Source organism: Podarcis bocagei, assembly GCF_964188305.1.
Source record: "Podarcis bocagei genome assembly, chromosome: 1".
In the NCBI taxonomy this organism is placed as follows: Eukaryota; Metazoa; Chordata; class Lepidosauria; order Squamata; family Lacertidae; genus Podarcis; species Podarcis bocagei.
In genome coordinates, this window is record NC_138125.1 from 62,420,566 (window position 1) to 62,441,013 (window position 20,448).

Below are 20,448 nucleotides of genomic sequence, written 5' to 3' on the forward strand. Positions count from 1 at the left end.
TTCATTAGATGGCTGCTTTCCCTTTATTTCTGATCCTTGTTTTCTGTTATTTCATACAGTGTGTGTGTGTGTGTGTGTGTGTGTGTGTGTGTACAACTTGTCTAGATGGGGATGATGAGGCACCAATAAATTCTCCAAAACTATTGAAATGCGCTGAAATGAAGGAACGTGCTCTTGCATAGTGCCTATCTATTTTGAAATAAATTTCAGTGGTTGTGCTCGATGTTCTCACTCATGCATTAATGAAATTATACTGAGTGCAAGTACGAACCAAACAAGGATGCGAAGTATATATATAAATATAGGGTTGTTGTTTTTCTATTGTAAGCTTCAGTTTCATCATAGGTTAAATGACAGACGCTTCATATTGCAGTAGCTGCAGTCCTGCCTGTAGTTAATGACTTACTTTAACTTAATAAGTTAGGCAGTATAACAGCTGCTTTGTAGTGAGCTATCATGCTGAAATGGCAACTATATGTGTATCAGAATCATCTGGGTGAGGAAGCAAAGAGGCCCAGGCAGCTGACCTCGCCCAGGTGGTTCCAGTCAGTAGCAGCCAGTTTGCTGGGTCAGAGCTGTCATCCCAACACTGGTGATGCTGCAGCTTACCTGGGTGGTGCAAGGTAGAGCCAGGTCAAGGCTGTGTTGATGCCCTGGCAGGAGACCAGAATGGCTCTGCTGGTTCATCCATGCAGCCATGACTTGGCATCACCCTGCCCTGCCCTGCGGCATCCCATCAAGGAAAGCTGCAGCTTTGCTGGTGTTAGGGCAGCTCCACCGTACCATGCCAGCCCCAGCTGTTTCCAGTGTACAGAATCTCACCATGAATAAGCCCCTTACACCATCACCTGCTCACATAATATAGGGGGAGCCCTAAGTCCTATGTATTTCCCACAGTATTAGCACAGGAAAAGCAGCTGTGTGGCACTGGGAGGAATGAACACATGCAGCCTAACCAGTGTGAAACTCTGAACCTAATTGTATTTGTCAGTTTGGAAAGGGCTAAAATCTCAAGCTCCAGGTTTGCCAAGGCGCTCACAGACTGAAATGAGCCTCATGGCAGTTGATAGGAGGAGTGCATTTGAGTAAGCCATATGCTTAAATGCTCTGTTGAACAGAGATGCCATCTTTCTAAGAAGTGAGCTCGTTTTTGAGGCTGGGTGGAGTAATGTGTTGCCAAGTATTCATTTCTCTCTAGAACAATGGCTGCTCTCTTAATCAAGTTCACTTACTGAAATTGAGTCATTGTGACAAACCTTTCTAAGTAAACACGGCTTTGCTTTCTGTGCACAGCTAATGTATTCCAATGCAAAGCACAAGATACAATTTTTTTAAAAAAAATGTTTGTGCAATTTAGCAGCAAATGATTCCTAGTGCCACTAGGTGCCACTCTGTATCAGGAGCTTCAATTTTCCAGTGCTAGATATATTCTCTCTCTCTCTCTCTCTCTCTCTCTCTCTCTCTCTCTCTCTCTCTGTGTGTGTGTGTGTGTGTGTGTGTGTGTGTTGTGAGGTGCTAACAGAAAAAGGGAGGGGAAATCCATTAATATTTCTATAGTCGTCAAGGTCAATCTGCAAACTGCTAAACAGTGTGGCACTCACATTATCATCATTGGGGTGGAGGAATTGAACAAAGGCATTTATTATATAAGCACCCATAATCACATATGATTCTTGACGTCTCTCCTATTTTATTGCAGTTTATACTTTGAAGTATTATGGGCATACCTTTGCATTTTAAAACAGATTAATGACCAATTTCAGAATTCTAAAGATAGAACGGAAGAGCCATTTGTTCACATTGCCTGTAATCTGAATCCCCGAGGAAGGAACACCCTACACTTCCTTCTGAACATGACCCTATACTATTACATTCTATTAGCACCTGTTATTTGCACTGAGATAAAAGAATCCTTCATCACCATTCTCCACATCTGAACAGCTTATTGAAGGTAGAAGATTTTAAACCCTTTATGTCCAAGTGTTAGAACCTTTCTTCCCAGACTGAAAGCCTAACTACAACAATTAATCCACTCGTTTAAAAAATCAGTACATTTAAGCATTTCTACTGTAGATTAAAGTTAGTGGTACAAATCAGAGACACCATGGGCAAGGATATTCGCACATGCATACAACTGTTGTGAATTTTGTCTCTCACCTCTTCCCCCCCCTCATCATCTCTTTGCTTTCTCTTATGAATTGGGAACGGCATGTCTCTGTCAATAGGTGATTATTATTTTTATGAGAAAGAAAAAGTGTGATGGATGTAAATGAGTTGGTTAATTTAAGACCAGCTAAAGTAATAAGATGCTATCTTTGAAAAATCCCACTAAAATCCAGGATCTATTAATGCATGTTAGCAGAGAGAAAGGTAGGCAATATGTGTGTTCAGATGCTATATTTAAATAGCTAACATAAAGGAACACCCTGACCCAGAAATGGTTATAATTTGTATAGTATTGTTGCATAGTTTTATTCACTTCCTTTTGGAAAAGCAGAGATGATTTAGAGGTACAAAAAGACTTTACTATTCCCACTAAACATAAATGACATGTTGACCTTATTACCCAGACTCCAGGCACAGGACTGCGAGATCACAACATGGAAATCTTGCCTGTTGTTTTTTGTTTTTTGTTTTAACTAACTAAAACTAAATACTTACTTTAAAAAATTGGTGCCATTGTCAATTGCAGAATTGCAAATCTCTTGCCACCTGGACGGCAGCAAGCAATGCTCCCAGAGTTCATCCACTTGCTATTTACAGATTGTGTTCTATAAATGAAAAACTTTCGGACAAAAAAATTCCACAAAATCTATTTCCTTCTCCTCCTTATCATTGGGATGCTCTTTTGTCCAAGCTAATGGGGGTGGGGTGTGAGGCCCTGTGTGATTTATCAAACATAAACCAATCCAGGAGAGAAGAGGTAAGTGCCCTTTTTATGACACAATGCACATAATTTTGTTTTGAGAGATTTTACCACTCCAAGACTGGCTTGGAGTAGAATAATACCCCACAAAACTACGGTATATATTTCAGTTTTAGGCTACCCTGTGTTACCACACGTCACTTGCCCAGTCATTTTAGATTATATACGATATATTGGTAGGCAGATGGGGTTGAAAACTACCCAGCAAAACTCAGCAAGGTCAAGGGATGCCATTGTTCAGTACTTCAGTGTGATGTGGTGAAGGTCACTGTGATTAACACCAGATGAATTCTGGAAATTTTGGCAGATTCCAGCTGCAGAAATCCACATCTGCCAGGGGTTCTTCCCATCTCTAAGTCCAGGCATGTTATTGGCCTGTGAGAGGATAAAACAAAAGACTAAGCTAGCTGGTCATGGCACTGTATTCTTCCCTAAGCAAGGTGATTCAGGTGAACTGTGGTTCAAGATTAGGAACCTAGGAAACTGGCTTATTCTGAATCAAACCATTCATGGTTCCCATTACTAATCTCATCAACTGTAATATGTTATTCTCAGCTGTAACATATCTCTGTAACACGTCTCCAATAAGCAAAGTTGCTATCACACATGCAGAAAAGAAGTGCAGCTGTTTGAAGCATGGTCTGTCAACCTGCTTTTAGTCCTATCAGATGTGACTGTGTAAGGTCCAAATCTGATGTTGCATTGACCTCTTACTGAAAAAAGACAAAATTCTGGTACCTTGCTATGGTCCACGGGGTGGAGCCTAAGAGTTCAGGGATGAAACTTCATTAGGAAAGGACCTTCCCACTTGCCCAGGCATTTTATATTATATGTGGTTTTTGCAATTGAGTTCTATTTGGTTTGTAGCTATGTTTGTTTGTTTTTGTTCGTTTTGCCTTCTTGTATTTTGTTATGCTTATTTGTTTGCTTTAAATTGTATGTTGTATAGCTGAATTTCATTCATGCTTTAGTACACCAGCCTGAAATCTTTTGATGCATGGCTCAGAAATCTGATTTAAAAAAAGGGTGCAGATCCTTTTAAAATGTTCTGCTCATATAAGGGCCTCAGCTATTGTATATGCTTCCGCTAAGCAATACCAGCCACACAGATTTTCAGATCACAATCCATATTTCAACTGGGTTACATTCTCTGGAAAGCAACGAATGGCCTACACAAAGAACAGATTTCTCCACAAAGTTAGCTATATCACAGTTCAAGTTGTGTGTGCACATCATATGATCCAGGATTTATGTGTAATGTAGGAAACACACACACACACACACAGAGAGAGAGAGAGAGAGAGAGAGAGAGAGAGAGAGATGAACATAGCTGTCAACTTTCCCCTTTTCTTGCGAGGAATCCTATTCAGAATAAGGGAATTTCCCTTAAAAAAAAGGGAAAAGATGACAGCTATGGCTATTAATTATACCAGGAGTGGTTGGTGTCCTAGTTGCTTCTTTGTAACTGGCTGATGAATGCTTCTTCCTCCAACCTCTTCAATTCCTGAGTAGGTGCTGAGTCCTGTTCTGGTGGCAGAGATAGGTTGCATTGCAGCCAGACTGGCAGCAAACTGAAAACTACAAGCAGGTTGGATTTGCTTTATCAAAGGGCTGCCCCCTCTATCTAGCCCTGTGAGGTGTCTGCCATTTGACTCAGTTGCTGCCTGCCACGTGTCCGCTAGGCACTGACCACCTCCCCTCGTCGTCCTCCTCCTCTACCTCCTCCCTGCCACCATTGCCTCTTGTGGGTGCCAGTGAATGAGGCTACCAGCAGAGGCAGCTTGTCTTCTCCACTGCCTACCTTCTTGTCCTTACCTCCTGGCCTGCTCACCACCTGCAGTCCTCAGCAGTAATAGCATCAGTTTAAGTGAATAACAACATCAGAAAAAGAAATAATAATATGGGGGTAGAGGGGATTACAAAGGAAACAAAATAGCCTTTTCCACCCTTGTCCAACAGCAGGGAAAGATTCCCAGATCCCCTAATGTGCCTCGTTAATTTTTGTTGACATGAAGCTGCATGTATCTCCCCACCCCCACCTTTAAAAAACAACAACAAAGCAGCAAAGAGAGGCTGTGTCTTTAAGCTGAGGAAACGGTGGAGAAAGCACTGCCCAACTCTTTCTCTTCCAGCCAAAATCTACCCCTTTTCTGCTCCGAATCACCCCTAGGTCACTGTCCTACCTAAGGGAAGAAAGATACATTATGCAACAGTAACATGTGTGGAGTTCTGTTTATAACAGAGGAAGTTTTTCACACTGATAAACATGCATATAGTGCTTTACATAAGCCTGGGAGAAAGCCAACCTGCGTCTTTCTTGTCTTTGTCTTTGTTCAGACTAATATTAGATGTAACTAACATTTGCTGTATAGGAATAGTTAAGGTTGCTTTTAAATGGATCTACATCTCACGAGTTGTCATTTTTTATATATGCATTAATGGCAACAGTGTTATAAACCTTCTGCGTTAAATTATGGTAAATGTAGGCAGTTCATAGATGTTACTGAATTATGCACCAGCAGAAGCAGATGCATTGCTCTATATACAGTAAGTGCAATGAAATAATAATACAATTACATTCAGTTACACTGCCAATAGATTGCATAATAAAGTTTTTTACTGTAGGTACAAAGTTTTGGTCTCATTCCCACATGTAAATATAACTTGATTCCATTGATGTCTGTGGAATTATGCTAGGTTTACACTGGTACAACAGAGGTTCTGATCTGATTATAGAAGTATATTTATTGTAGTATAATGATATGGACTGTTTATGTGCACTCATACCGTTTCAAATGAATCAAATTGTGTGTGTGTGTGTGTGTGTGTATGTATAATGTACTCATACATTTTGTACAGTTTGTATCCAAGTGTGTTTGCTGATGGTGTTTTTTGTTTGTTTACTAGTTCATCCTTTGCTTCAGCTTCTACCAGTGGGAACCCATGACTTATGGCAGCTACCACTACCCAGGCTGGTCTATGGTACTCGGATGGTTGATGCTAGCTTGTTCTGTTATCTGGATTCCTGTTATGTTTGTGATAAAAATGCACATAGCTCCTGGCAGATTTATTGAGGTAAGTCTTACACCTTCTCTTCCATTTTTAAGGACATAGGATAAGTTTGGCATCTCACATATTTAAACCAGTTTCAAAAACAATGCTTAGAAAAGGAAAAGAATCACATCCCATTAACATAATAATGATTCAGCACTGATGGAGTGGGGATGGTACACATTGACTTAGAATATATTGTTGCACACAAATTTTCAAGCAGTGTGAGATTCCTGGGGTTCCAGGCCCTTACCCAAGGGTTTGGTTTCCATGGAATGAGGGACAGCGGAGATTATGATGTCTTTATGGGATTTGGTTTATTTACACATATAGACAACCTGAGCCTACAATGGAGAGGGTCACAACATTAACACCCCAGAAGGCCTTGCTTCTCCCATAGCCACAGCCTTGGATTCAAATAGAAACCAAGCATGTCTCTGTCTCTCCAGTTTCTGCCTGCTTCTAGCCCCCTAACACACATGAACACTCACTTCAACTCTGATCCATGTCCTTTTTTCTTACAGCCAGGTGAGGTAGGGGCCCAGCTGTTTGTCCTCTGGCACAAAGCCACTTCCTTTTTTACCCTAACAGCCCATAATTAGAGGGGCATTAGCTCACCAAGCAGCTGGCCTGGCTAGTCCAACAATTGAATCTTTGCTGGACCCAGGAATTAGAAAGGGTTTGGCATATAGCCTAACCGCCCAACTCACAACAATATTTAAGGGCCTGTTCTATTGACATAATGGAGTCAAGTTGAAAGATTTTAGGCCTAGTGGATGAGGCAAGACACTCCACAGTCTGAACTGTTGTTGAAATGGTGTATGTAAACTGCTTTGAATACTTGAAAGTACTATGTGTTCAATAATACATAAAATTGCAAGTAATAATTGCACTAGGCCCAGTTTCTGGGGATTATCATTTTTTTTCATTCAAAATAAGCATACAGTATAGCAAACATAGCTTCTGAGTTATCAAGTAGTGACACAGCAAAGCAATAAAAACAAGAGTTTATTGTTTTCATAGAATCATAGAATCATAGAGTTGGAAGAGACCACAAGGGCCATCGAGTCCAACCCCCTGCCAAGCAGGAAACACCATCAGAGCACTCCTGACATATGGTTGTCAAGCCTCTGCTTAAAGACCTCCAAAGTAGGAGACTCCACCACACTCCTTGGCAGCAAATTCCACTGTCGAACAGCTCTTACTGTCAGGAAGTTCTTCCTAATGTTTAGGTGGAATCTTCTTTCTTGTAGTTTGGATCCATTGCTCCGTGTCTGCTTCTCTGGAGCAGCAGATAACATTTCTCCCTCCTCTATGTGACATCCTTTGATATATTTGAACATGGCTATCATATCACCCCTTAACCTCCTCTTCTCCAGGCTAAACATGCCCAGCTCCCTTAGCCATTCCTCATAAGGCATCGTTTCCAGGCCTTTGACCATTTTGGTTGCCCTCCTCTAGACACGTTCCAGTTTGTCAGTGTCCTTCTTGAATTGTGGTGCCCAGAACTTGACACAGTACTCCAGGTGAGGTCTGACCAGAGCAGAATACAGTGGCACTATTACTTCCCTTGATCTAGATGCTATACTCCTATTGATGCAGCCCAGAATTGCATTGGCTTTTTTAGCTGCCGCGTCACACTGTTGGCTCATGTCAAGTTTATGGTCAACCAAGACTCCTAGATCCTTTTCACATGTACTGCTCTCAAGCCAGGTGTCACCCATCTTGTATTTGTGCCTCTCATTTTTTTTGCCCAAGTGCAATACTTTACATTTCTCCCTGTTAAAATTCATCTTGTTTGTTTTTGCGCAGTTCTCTAATCTGTCAAGGTCGTTTTGAATAATTTTGTTTTGATTCTTCTGAACTACCTGTAAAGTGAGTTAAAACCTATACTAAAACCTATTGCATTTTTCAGGCTGCCACTCCTTCTTTCTCAAGTCAGCAACTTTGTTCATCAAATTCTAACCTTAAGAGCTTGCGTATTCAAAAAAACCTGCCATCACTTCTTCTTTTAAATGATATTACCCAAAGTAGTGCCAAAACATTGCATGTTGTCTGAAAGGAAATTATTTCGCTGAAGCAGTTATTTCATTTTCAGCACAGTAGCTGGAGTTACGCAGTTCATTACAGTCAATTTGGGAGGCAAAGGTTGCAAGCTGGTAATTAAGCAGAAATTAAAATAACTGATATGGAGGCTTGATTCCCTTTAATAGGCAATAAACATATAATTGTTCCCTTTTAAACCATCATAAATATGTTTTTCTTTGCTTTTTTCTATATAAAATTCACCAGTCAAATTATTTATCATTAACAATGACTTCAGTTTTTAATTGTCTGCATCTTTGCAGAATTAACTCATTGTTTCCCCTCCACACATAGTACTAAAATAATTTGTGATTCGATAATTAAAATATTTGCATAGTCTTGGCACTGTATTACTTTTTGGTCATCTGTATACTTTGGGGAAATTTGCTAAACAAAAATCCAATTATTTTCATGCAGCAACCTACTGCTTAGATGATTGGGCTACATAGTTGAGCACATGTCCTTTGGTGTGTGAATTTGGTGAAGGGTGTCTGTGATTGTGAGTTGTTTTCATGTGCCTGATTTTGGGGACACAGGAGAGAGAGAAGATGCAGAAGGCCGGATAATTAAAACCTGAATGCTTTTTTCTACTAGCCTTGTGGAAAACAAACACTGAATGGCAGGGTATTGTGATAATACTGTGCAGTGTAATTAACATATCATTAATTTCACCTGATCCTGATCTGCTTTCTGTAACTTTTTAAATTCTCCTCCCTCCTGCAAATTCTAGAGGCTCAAGTTGGTCTGCTCTCCACAGCCAGATTGGGGACCATTTTTGGCTAAACACCGTGGTGAACGATACCAGAATATGATAGACCCACTGGGAACGTCTTCCCTTGGACTTAAACTGCCACCGAAAGATTTTGAACTGGAGACCCAATGCTAGTAATTCCCCCACTTGTGGCTATGTTGTACAGCCCATTCCTTCTTTCTTTCTTTCTTTCTTTCTTTCTTTCTTTCTTTCTTTCTTTCTTTCTTTCTCATTGTCCCTTTTCCTCCTCACAGTGCCTGAAAGTGGTTGCTTAAAAAGTAAGATATACCGTTGCATGCTTGTAGTAAAGAACTAGATAGACCACTTTAAGTACTGGGTTGGGTTTTTACACACAGTGGTGCCCAGGAAGAAATGCATTCATTGTGAAACAGTGACAATCAGTCAGTTGCTTTGGGAAATTGCTTCTGTGAGCGCTGGGCCAATCCTACTCTTTCACACAAATAGTTTTTGTTCCGTTGCAGTCATATGAGTGGGATACAGGTTGCTGGCACCATCTGGGAACACCATGAGCACTGCCTGTGGTTTAGTTTTGCTGACAGACAAGTGGGTTGGCAACTATATGTTGTGCTAGGCAGATACATCCATGGTTACCATCTTACTGTTGGTTTTCACAAAAAAAGTGAATGTGTTACCAAAACAACCATCTAGTACAGAAGTACCCATAGCCTACTTTCATGACCTGCAAAAACCCGGTAAATATAGGGGCTAAAATGGCGGGGCAAATTTACTAGGTTTGCCTGAGTGTGGCAGAGTCACAACAATTTGTTTTCCTGCTCTGTGGTTATTGATTTTAAAGGACATTAAATTAGGCCTGGGAACCATCTCTGGACCAAGTGTCTTAATATGTAAAATTATTGGAATACTACAACTAAGTGGTTGGGCTGCCATTTTGGCATATCCTTTTCATATCTATTTGCCCCAGCCTACAATCACCCTAATATCTTAATGGAATGTGTGGCCATAACTGGATATATAGCTAGGACAAGAGTCAGGCCTAGTGGCCTATTGATCCTGTTCCTTACCAAACCTAACATGCGGGCAGCCCTGAAACTTGCTATCTTAGACCCAGTCAGGCCAAAGTCTTTCTCAACCTGAGATCTCTTTTCATGAGCATTCTGAGGTTTGTACCTGGGATATCATACACAAAAACATGTGCTCTCTAAATTATGGTCCTCTTTTCCCTCATCCTGCAGTTATTCTGCTTCACACACAAGCTGGAATTGGTTGTATGAAACAATTTAAAATTGCAGGATGCAGCTGAGAGTTAGTATGCAACATATGGGACTAGATTCCTACCTCGGTAATGCCAGATACGAAAGTGGAAAGACTCCCCTGAGTTTGAATTGAATCTTCCAGCATTTACACCATAGGAGCTGAATACGGCCCACTGATTCTGCCAACATGTCTTCCATTCAGTGGCTGCTAGTTACATTGGCAGTAGCAGAGCTGCTTTGTAACGCATATAAGGAGACAGCCTTTCAATATAGTGCACTAATATAATATGATACTTGGCACTGGTGTGGAGAGAGATTAATGAGCCTTTCAGGCTCTTTTAAAGGTGTGTGTGTGTGGAGAAAAATAAAATAAGAGTGTGATGTTGAATACTGTGGGAGACAAAGCTGTATCTCTGTTTTGAAATCTGATGCAAGAGAGTGCCAGGCTGAGGCAGATGGGCACCCCTGTCTTAATTTCATGCATTTCAATTAATACTCTACTAGGTTTTTATTTCTGTTTCATCAAAATGCCTCAGTTCTCAGTATTTTGAAATATCTTAATCATTTTGGCAAACTGAAGAGAGGGAAGAAAATGCAAGTCCTCATTTTAGGTTTGTCTCAAACATGTTTTCCTTGCTTTCCACTCTTCCGTTCACACTCCCTCCTTCTCAAGAAGCCATCATATAATTTGTGCCTAATTTTATATTCTTACAATAGTATGTATATCGTAGCTTCTACATAGAAAACAGTTGTTAGCGTTTAGCTCTGTAGATCATCTGTGTCTTTTGCCCCTGCTATTTTCTTACAAAGTTCTTTATACAGCCTTTCGATGTATTCTTCTCTTTCAGCCAGCAGGGTGAGTGAAGTACCTGAACCCTGAATTTAGTCTATAAAATTGTTGCTATTAATAATTGTAAAATAATTATTACTATATACAACACATAACTTTTCAAAGACAAATTCTTCCTCAAAACAACCACCTTGAGGTGTACATACTTTGCTTTTATACCCCTCCTCCCAATCCACAGTTATTCCAAACTCATATGCCATTAACCACCACCACAAGTTGCAGTGGTATAGGGACAGTCTAAAACGAGAAAGAGCGAGAATTGTGTTTCTTGGACATGCCACCCATAAGTGTGTTACTGCACACAGTACACCCCATAGCATTACGCTGCAACATGTGCAGTGATGTACAAGTATTAATCTTAAAGTAGTTTTAAACCTAACAACTAGATTGAACATAGAGCTTGTAAGAATACATTCAACAAATGCCATAGAAATAACCCTTGTTTGTATTGTATATGCACTATACATGAGGGAGAAAAATATGTCTTAAATAATTGGCAAAACTGTAACCTTTAGTATCCTCTTGTATCCTATACATGCATATATGAGGTTTTTAAAAGTGATTGGTGTTCCTGTAGTGTGTACTAGTGCTGTTATATGTCCCTATAAAATATCTTAGCAACCAGTGTAGAGATGGTGAGTTTTAGAGTAGTTTTGCCTGTTTCTTTCCCCCTCCTGGTGTTTGTAGTAGCCAATCTAATTGTACTTTCTTTCAGGGGACTGTTTATATCATATCTTTCCTTTTGCCTGTCTTCACATTACAGGGTCTCAGGTAAATCTTGAGTTAAAAGCTGTGTTTTGTAGATGTGCCGTTTTCATCCTGTCGGGTGGGTGGGGAAGTTTTTAAAATGGAAACTAAAATGACATAAACCTTAACGTGTGTTTTAAAATATTTAAGTGCAATCCTATGTGTGTCTACTCAGAAGCAAGCCTCACGGAGTACAATGGGCCTTACTCAAAAGTTTAAAATGTTTCAGATTGTAGCATGCATATATAAACAAAATTTTGGGCATGATCCAGCCACAGTTAAGTACTTCCCATTGATTTCAACGGAACAGTTTAAAATCCTGCTTAAACGGTTTCCACAGAAATAACCAGTTATAACAGTGTGCTTAATGGTGGCTGGATTGTTGCCTAGAATCATTTTGCTGAACTTTCTCTTCCATGGGGCAAATAGTGTTGCCAGTTCTTTGCTGCTGAAAGACGACTATGAGTCCTTGGGCAGCCAACATGAAGCACAAATTGCCATCAATTGGAATGGAAAATAGATTTTTAAATATTCTGTCTGCCCCATCCCTTTATTAGTTAGATAAGCACAATCTGCTGAAAACCTCTTTAAATGCTCCTATGAAATAATAGGGCATGTGTGAAGTCTCTTTAATTCCAAAAGGTGATGTTTCAAGATGTTGTGTGTGCCCTTAGAGAGGTCTTCATTGGTTCCCTTCTGTCTTGAAAAGCTGACTGTGAACCTTCCACAAATTTACCTGGATTATTTCAGTGCTGGTGGAACCAGTTGCCAGATGATTCAGTGGGCAACGGCTACATTCTGGCATTCGTTTCTTGTCTGAGCTGTGTTTTGGAGACCCACCTGTTGCTCTTGGCAAAAATAAATTTCATAAACAGGAGTTAGAAATTAGCCTTTTACAAACAAAATAGTTTGAAACAGAATGGTAGGTAAAATGAAACAAAATCAACCAGTACTGTCTTGAAGAAACCAGTTTATATCAGGATAATTTTATATTGTGTTATGTTTACCTTTCTGTTAACTTTGTTTTTGTAACCCAGTCCAAATCCATATACTGCATGTTGGTGCACAGATTTTATTTCTGCAACATTTTATTAGTATTTTAAAAACTTGCTAATCATGAACCCTTCTAAAATAGCATTCAAGGCAACATACAAAGTAAAATAATGATCAAACGAAAACATCAGCTGAAAACCTTCTGTAAGCCTTCTGTAGAGGGAAACTGAATATTTCTGGAGTAAAGTATGTACTACTTTACATTGTATTAAACATATGTACAACTGTGATAGTAGTCAAAAGACTAATAGGATATGTAATTTAGATATAGAACCCCAAATATACAAGTTCTTCCCATTTTCTCCTGCAAGTGGGAAACATGCCCTATATGTCCAAGCCTTTTGGGATGGGCTATTTCACATGCTTTGAATACAGGAAGTCCCTTGCTGCATCCTTGACAGACAGGGGATCCTCTTGGACAGCCACTGCCTGAGCAGGCAGCAGAAAGCTAGATGGACCAATGATCTGACTCAGTATAAGGCAGCTTTTCATCTTAATATATTTTCTATTGCGTTGCCCAAGTATTACTCTTTTCATGGAAAAAAGTAGGTAATCCTTCTTGCCTAATACTTTGGGTTCATAAACTGAACCACAGCAGTCGATGTGGAAAGTAACCATGGTTTCCTACAATTTAGAATGAATAGGGCACAGCCCTGCCAAAGTTAACCTCCCCCCCCATCCCATTGATTACACTGAAAAACCTAATCACATGATTACATTTTTTCCATTCAATTTCAACTGAACTGTGTCTTAATATTCCACTTAAAGTTCATTTAAAAAAGAAAACCTGTTGCAGCCCTCTTGCACATTTGTTCAAGAGCAAGCACCTGGAGGTTTGTAGCCTTACCAAGCCCTTTCACGCGTCCCTTTGCTAAGACATTTTTGGCTGAACTGAAATAACCTGGTGACCTCAAAACATGGCTGGTAGAGTTAGGGCTGAATCATGTAACCACCTGAGTACTCGCCACTTGAAAAGCTTTTGTGAGCTGTGCACAACCAGAACCACATACACAGGATCCAGCATTTGGCAATCACTATAAAAATATGTACGTGCAGGTGTGTGTGTGAGAGAGAATCTTGCTGGTTGTAAAAGCTTACAGGCCACAAGGAGCTAGCCAATATGTACAAACATTTCAGATGATTTTGAAGGGCCACTATGACTCTGATAAGTCGTATAAATTGGCACTTAATGCTGTAGAAATTCATACAGCTATTCTGAAATACTCTGCTGGTCTGGAGAACTGCAGTGTGCGTAATCTGGAGCACATGTATGCCGAAGGATACAAATATTACTTGCTTGCTTTGTACTGGCTTGTGGGAAATGACTATTTTTGAATTCACCCTATTTTACAAATGGTAGTAATTTTCCATTGAATCTGATGGCAAAAATCCTCTTGAAAGGAAAGCTTCAGTTGAGGGCGCTGAACATGAGCAGTCTAATTTTAGTTTCTGCCTAGTGCCTAGGGTACAGAATCTATAAATTTTTTAAAAAGAAAATCAGTCTTCACTGATCTAGTCGTTTCAATTAGAGCAAAAGCATTTGTTCCCTTTTTAAATGTATCAAGCACAGTATTTCACTTTTAATCTACAAAACAAAACTTGGTTATATGATAATCAAGCACATGCCATACCTGTGTGGAGTGTCTAGTAGTTATTGCACTTATTTTATGAGCACTTCCTGAACATTAAAGTATTTTAGTAACTGTAATTTTAAAAAATGTAAAAGAGTAAAAAAGAAAGAAAGCCATATTTACAGAAAAGTGACATATCTATTTATATAACTGATGACCTTCAAATGAAAATACTAAAAACCTATTCGTAGATTGTCTTTGTGGCACATTTTGTCTAACAAATGAAGCAAACTTTTGAATAAGTCAAATGCACTATTGTACATTAAAATGATGCTTAAAGCTGAAATATTCCACCTTAAAATTCCTTAGGGTCATCTGTAAAGAGTACCTGTGTGTTCGACATAGCAGCACTTTGTTTCTAAAAGGAGGGTTTAACAAAATGAACTTTAATTAGGAAAAAAAAAGGCTTAGAATATATTTAGGCCAACTTTTCATTTGAGCCAAGTTATTGTTTCTATCAGGTTCTGCTCCATTGATTGGATGCCTAGTCTGCACTGGGGGGAAAAACCTCTTTATTGTGGTTTCTTTTTGCCATAAAATGTCATTTAGCATTAATGAGCCTCTCCTCCCCTCCCTCACACCTTTTTCTATACATGCACAATTATGTGGTTTATGGGCTTATAGTGGCCTCATACTAGAATTACTGCTTATTTCATGCAGATGCTGTTTTTTCTTTCCTATTAAACTGCACCTTTTAGCAGGTTTTCTGTCTCAAATGAAGAAAGATGAGAATGGAATGTCAATGCTTTCAGTTGCAGGCTTGGCAGGTGTTCCTTTGCTACAGGGAGAGGTTAATTTAGCAGATGTTGTTCCTGCTGTACTACCTCTGTCCCTTTTAAAAGTGACTTGAATGAGATCTCACCACCGCTCAAGTCCCAGGATGTACAGTGGTGGTGTTTGCTGGGCTCCTCCCAGTAAGTGTTTCAGTCAGAAGTCCTTAAATGCTGCCACTAGCCACAATGTGTTTATGCGACTCTGTTTTCCTAGCCTGTAGCGAAACTCTGGCACATAATAAACTGTGCCTATTGAACTGCCTGGAACTTAGCATTCCACTGTAGGTTTAAGAAGAAGGGGAGTAAAATGCATTTAAGGTAGTTATGGTTTCTGCCTTTGTGTCACCACCAGGCAGCTAATAACCAAAGAAAGAGAGCGAGTGTGTGCTTTCGATGGGCTGAATTTAAAATGTGAAAGCTGGGCTGGACCTTATTGCTTGCAATAGTATGATTTTGCCCGCCATGTTTTAAATACATCTTCAGGTAACCATTTGCCTTATAGGTGTATTTCATTGTTAGGAATAAAATTAGTGTTTGACTAGAATATATTGTTGTCCATCACCTAGAGTATATAGTGTATTTTGTGTCTTTTAGGCACTTTATTGTGGACCTATCATGGAATAGGTTAATTCTTAATTACTTGCGTAATGTCATAAATACTACAGGCATTCTATAGGGGTACTGCTGCCTATGGATAAAGATATGTACCCTAATCAGGACATTATATTTTCTCCATGTATAAGCTAATGGGAAAAAATACATTATGTTTCAAAGGATGCATATCTTATATATATATCTATCTATCTATCTTATATAGCACCTATGATGATATACTATACATTATTCATTTAATAAATCATTATTCTTGAGGCCCTACCTCAAATTTTGTATTTATGTGTATAAATGCAATTTACTGTATTATATATTTGCTTATTATATTCTGATGTTACAAATTAGAATCTATCCTCTAATGTATGAGTTCAGGAAAAAAAGGAACCTAAATAAATGTCCAGTGTTTAAAAAATATGAATTGTTGCTGTGTCTACTAGATGATTCTTTGTGCTTGTTAGGAAACTTGAGTGGTGACCAAAAAACCAAAAATGATCCAGCTCTCTTAGGGGAATACAATTTATTGCACAGATGCAGGAGCAAATATCAATTAGATGGTTAGAGTCTTAACGATTAGGATGCTCTGCAGCACTTTGAATAATTAATTACTTATCAAACGACTGATTGGATTTGTTTAAATCCTTTTATTGCATTAAATCAATCATACAGAATATTAAATAAAAATAGAGGAAGGAAAAGACATTTTGGATGGAGGAGCACTGATGGAGGACGAGGCAGAGAAACTGCAATACCAAGCACACCTTGTTTGGATCGAAACCTATAGAACTCAGCATGTTTTTTGCCTGACTAAACATGCTTAGCATAATCTAAATTGCACAGTTCAGTTAGTCAAAGAGTGTTGAAGCAGTGCTGCAATCATGCCAATTCGAACAAATTCCAAGACCATACATAACTAATATCTCATTGAAACCATAGCGCTTAATCTGCTTTTTTTTGGTGAGATATCAATCCACAGAAAACCCAACTGATGTTTGCTTAGATTCAGCAGGAAACAGCAGGTTTTCCTAGGGAAAGCAATGGGACAAAAGAAAAACCTCTCAGACCTGTGCCTCAAAATCGTGGGACAAGCAGAAGTATGGATGAACCCTAAGTTTAATGTGCAAACTTTAATATAGTGACAAAATTGTTCTGGTTTCAGCAAAATTTAGAAGGTTGGATCCAGAGTGGCCCTTCTGCAAATGGAAGGGCTCCTGCTGTTCAGAGAAGGGACAGAGAGTCCATGAAGCCTCCCATTGGAAGAAGGAGGCACTTTTCTCTTATTCATCCTACACTGGCTGCCCACACATTACTGGGCTGAGTTCAGGATTTTGTATTAATTTGTGACGCCCTCAGCAACTGCATGGTATCCTTGAGCTAAGGACCACATGATTCCTTATATTATTCCCCAATCACAGATCTTCAGGGACTCTCTGTTAGTGGTCCTTGATGGCCCAGGCACTGGGCTTGTCCCCAGCAGTAGCTGTGCATTCATTAATATGGGCACAAATTCTGTGGAACTCCCAGCTGAGATCAGACAGGTCCCCTCCCTGTTTAACTTGAGGAGCTTGACGAAGACCTTTCTGTTCTAGAAGGCATTTTAAGTAAGTTGTATTAGGCCTACTTTATGTTTTTATCTGATTTTTGTGTCGAACTGGCCTATAAATTCTGGAAATAAATAACAAATTTAGCTATAGTTTTTCCTTCTAGACTAGTGTCATTCATTTCAGAATTCCCCTTGCTTTGTCTACCTCTAATGATCACTAGCTACAGTGACTATGCTCTACCTCCATTATGCTCCCAAATACCAGTTGCTTGGAACTGAAGGTGGGCAGAGTGATGGCCTGATTAAACAAGCGATTCATATGTTCCTATGTAGCTGCTGTAAGTACTGGGATGGACTGCCCTGTACTTGAACCGCAGTGTTCTGAAATCTTGGTCTGGATCAAGGAATGGATTTTACATCACATAATCTGAGAAAAGTCTCAGATCTTTCTATTTAAACTTGAAGCATAATCTATTTTATAACAGCAACCAACATTCCATAGACAACACAACAACACAGTAAATAGAAAGGATGGTAGTTATCCCTTCATGCATGTAACAATATTTTAGTTTCCATTGTAGCCAAGAATACATCTATGCTTGGATAAGGCAGTTTCTATTTCTAGTATAGAATATAAACAATATAGTTAATTGTATTTGTTTTCTAAAACTGGTTTCAGGTGTGATATATATTGAATGTGGAAAGAACTCCCAGTGTCATAAATTTTGGAAACAAGAAATATGTTGACTAGGTACAAGGCTTAGGGAACGTTCTATTGTTGTTGTTTTTAATTAATTTTGTTCTAAACATTTATCATGCTTGAGAATTCTTATGTCAGAACTGACCCCAAGTTAAGCAACTAGGATTACAAAACATTACCTGATTCTGGAATACTAAACACAAGTTTAATGCAGCCAATTTTCCCCTTGCCAGAGCCATATACAATGCTATACAGTTTGTGTGTGTGTGTGTGTGTGTGTGTGTGTTTTATTGCTTTAAAGCTTGCTTTAAAGCTCTTTGCCCCTTAGCACCACACACCTGAGGATTACCGGTAAATGCCGCATGGGATTATTTAGCAGGACAAACAGCTTTCCCTGCCACTTCTTTTAATGAGACCCACTTTCTTCTCTTATGAATCACTGACAGTGATAAAAGGAAGACAAATAGCTGATTGATGAGTGGCGGAGAAAAATGTGGCTCTAAACTGTCTAGGACTTTTTTCATCAGAAGGGGGCAGTTGAGAGGGATTAATGGATGTTATTATATATGATAAATTTCTTCATGATTTTTTAAAATGAGCATTAAGGTGTCCACGGCTATGATGGCTGCTTAAGAGTAGCTAAATATATCAACCAGCAAAAAAGTGCAGCAAGTGAGGAGACAGTGACACATGTATGATTCATGCAGCCCGCCTTTTTTCATCCCAAGTTAAAAGGCTTTCCCTGGAGAGTTCCTTTCACTGAAAATAAAACCATTTTCTTTTGGTAGGTATGAGAGAGAATGGGGACAATAATAATCCATAGCATATATGCCATCCATATCTATCTATCATCTATCTATCATCTATCTATCTATCTATCTATCTATCTATCATCTATCTATCATCTATCTATCTCATTTCTCCAAAAAGTTCTAGAAAGCATACCTGTTCCTTTTGTTTACCTACACAAAAACTGTGTTGGTGACACTGAGACACAGACTGTGTATACACTCCTATTTACTTGGCATCCAGTGCGCTCCCACTATATGTTTGAGAAGTGGTGTACACATGATATTAGCCACAATCCATATATCTATCCTACAGCTATCCTGCCATTTCTTATGAAATACTGCATTTTGATGCATTTTCCTCAAAACCAACTTCGATTTGAACTGGGAAAAGGAATGACATTGCTGCGTTTCAGATTAGTAATTTGTACACAGTCACAACAACCAAAGTCGCCCAATAAACTAATGGCCAAATGGAAATTTGAACCCGGGTCTCTTCAAACGAAGTCCAACCCTCCCTAACCTGCTAAACCTCACAATGCTTAGGGGTTGATTTACCACTCATGTCAGTATAATCAAACACTAGTGCAACTTCCACCCACTAGTGTAAAAACATACTTTTAAAGAAGGATTTAAGGGGAGGGGCAGAGCTCTAGAGTATTGCACATACAGAAGACCCCAGGTTCCATCTCTTGTACTTACAGGCAGGGCTAGGAAAGACCCTGGCTAATCCCTCTCCCCATGCCAAAATAAAAAAACCCAAAAACCTTGGAAAGTGCTGCATGTCAGCGTAAACAATATGGAACCAGTTGGACCAATGGCCTGACTTGGTATAATAACTCAATGAAGTGTGTAGAGCTTTACATGCAAAAGATCCCAAGGAATCTTGAGTTAAGGCTGACGAAGATTCCCATCTGAACTCCTGGACAATCACTTCCAGTCAATGAAGACAATATTGGGTCGGATTCATCAATGGCTTTGAGGCTTTTTCTACAATCAAGTGGCATATAAATTTTATAAAATAAAATAAATAAAATGGCCTGACTTGGTAAAGGCAGCTTCCTATGTTCCTCTTCCCCGCCTTGCACTGGGACTTTTGAAACCATCACATTATGACTTCAGTTGTGGACATCATAAGTCTTCCCCAATTTGTTGAAAAAAACATATATTCAAATGTATACAATTGATACTGGCCTCTGTAGAATCCTAGCTCAGCACACCAGCAGTTCCATCACACAGAGAATATAAAATGGGGGCTATATTGCCTAAGTAAACCAAACCAGTAAGACATGGAGAAGATGAGGCTATCCACAAATGTTATACAAAGATAGAATCAAAAGGTTGGAAGGTCTCTTGAAGTCACCTAGTCCAACCACCTAGTGAAGAAAGCCCACTGCTGCAACATCCCTAATAGGTGGATGCTTAGAGATCTATTTGCCTTTTTTTCTGACAGGGATGTTTTGCCTTATGACTGGCTGAAATGTGTAACTACATAGATGCTGCTTTCCCCAACACTGATTTCCATAAGGCAACCCTCAACAGGGATAGGATTGTGAAGGACTGTGAACAAGTATTGTTCCTCGACTTCCCACTCAGTCGATGAATATTGTTCCTCTACCTTTAACACTAGGCTTGGGGTGGGGAAATTGAACTAGTGAAGCTTCTCCTAATAAGGAGATAAATTGGTGGTGGTGAGGGAAACATCT

General features: G+C 39.3%; 1 protein-coding gene across 1 annotated transcript in view; it reads left to right on the forward strand.

The window, feature by feature from the left end:
* The window catches only part of SLC6A5 (solute carrier family 6 member 5), a 70,674-nt gene extending 60,533 nt beyond the window's left edge, over nucleotides 1-10,141 (forward strand). The window contains exons 15-16 of the mRNA XM_081189578.1: nucleotides 5,834-6,001; nucleotides 8,793-10,141. Of these exons, the coding sequence (XP_081045704.1) occupies nucleotides 5,834-6,001; nucleotides 8,793-8,948 (324 nt within the window). The 3' untranslated portion in view covers nucleotides 8,949-10,141. The remainder of the gene's footprint in view (nucleotides 1-5,833; nucleotides 6,002-8,792) is intronic.
* Nucleotides 10,142-20,448: the final 10,307 nt, after the last annotated feature.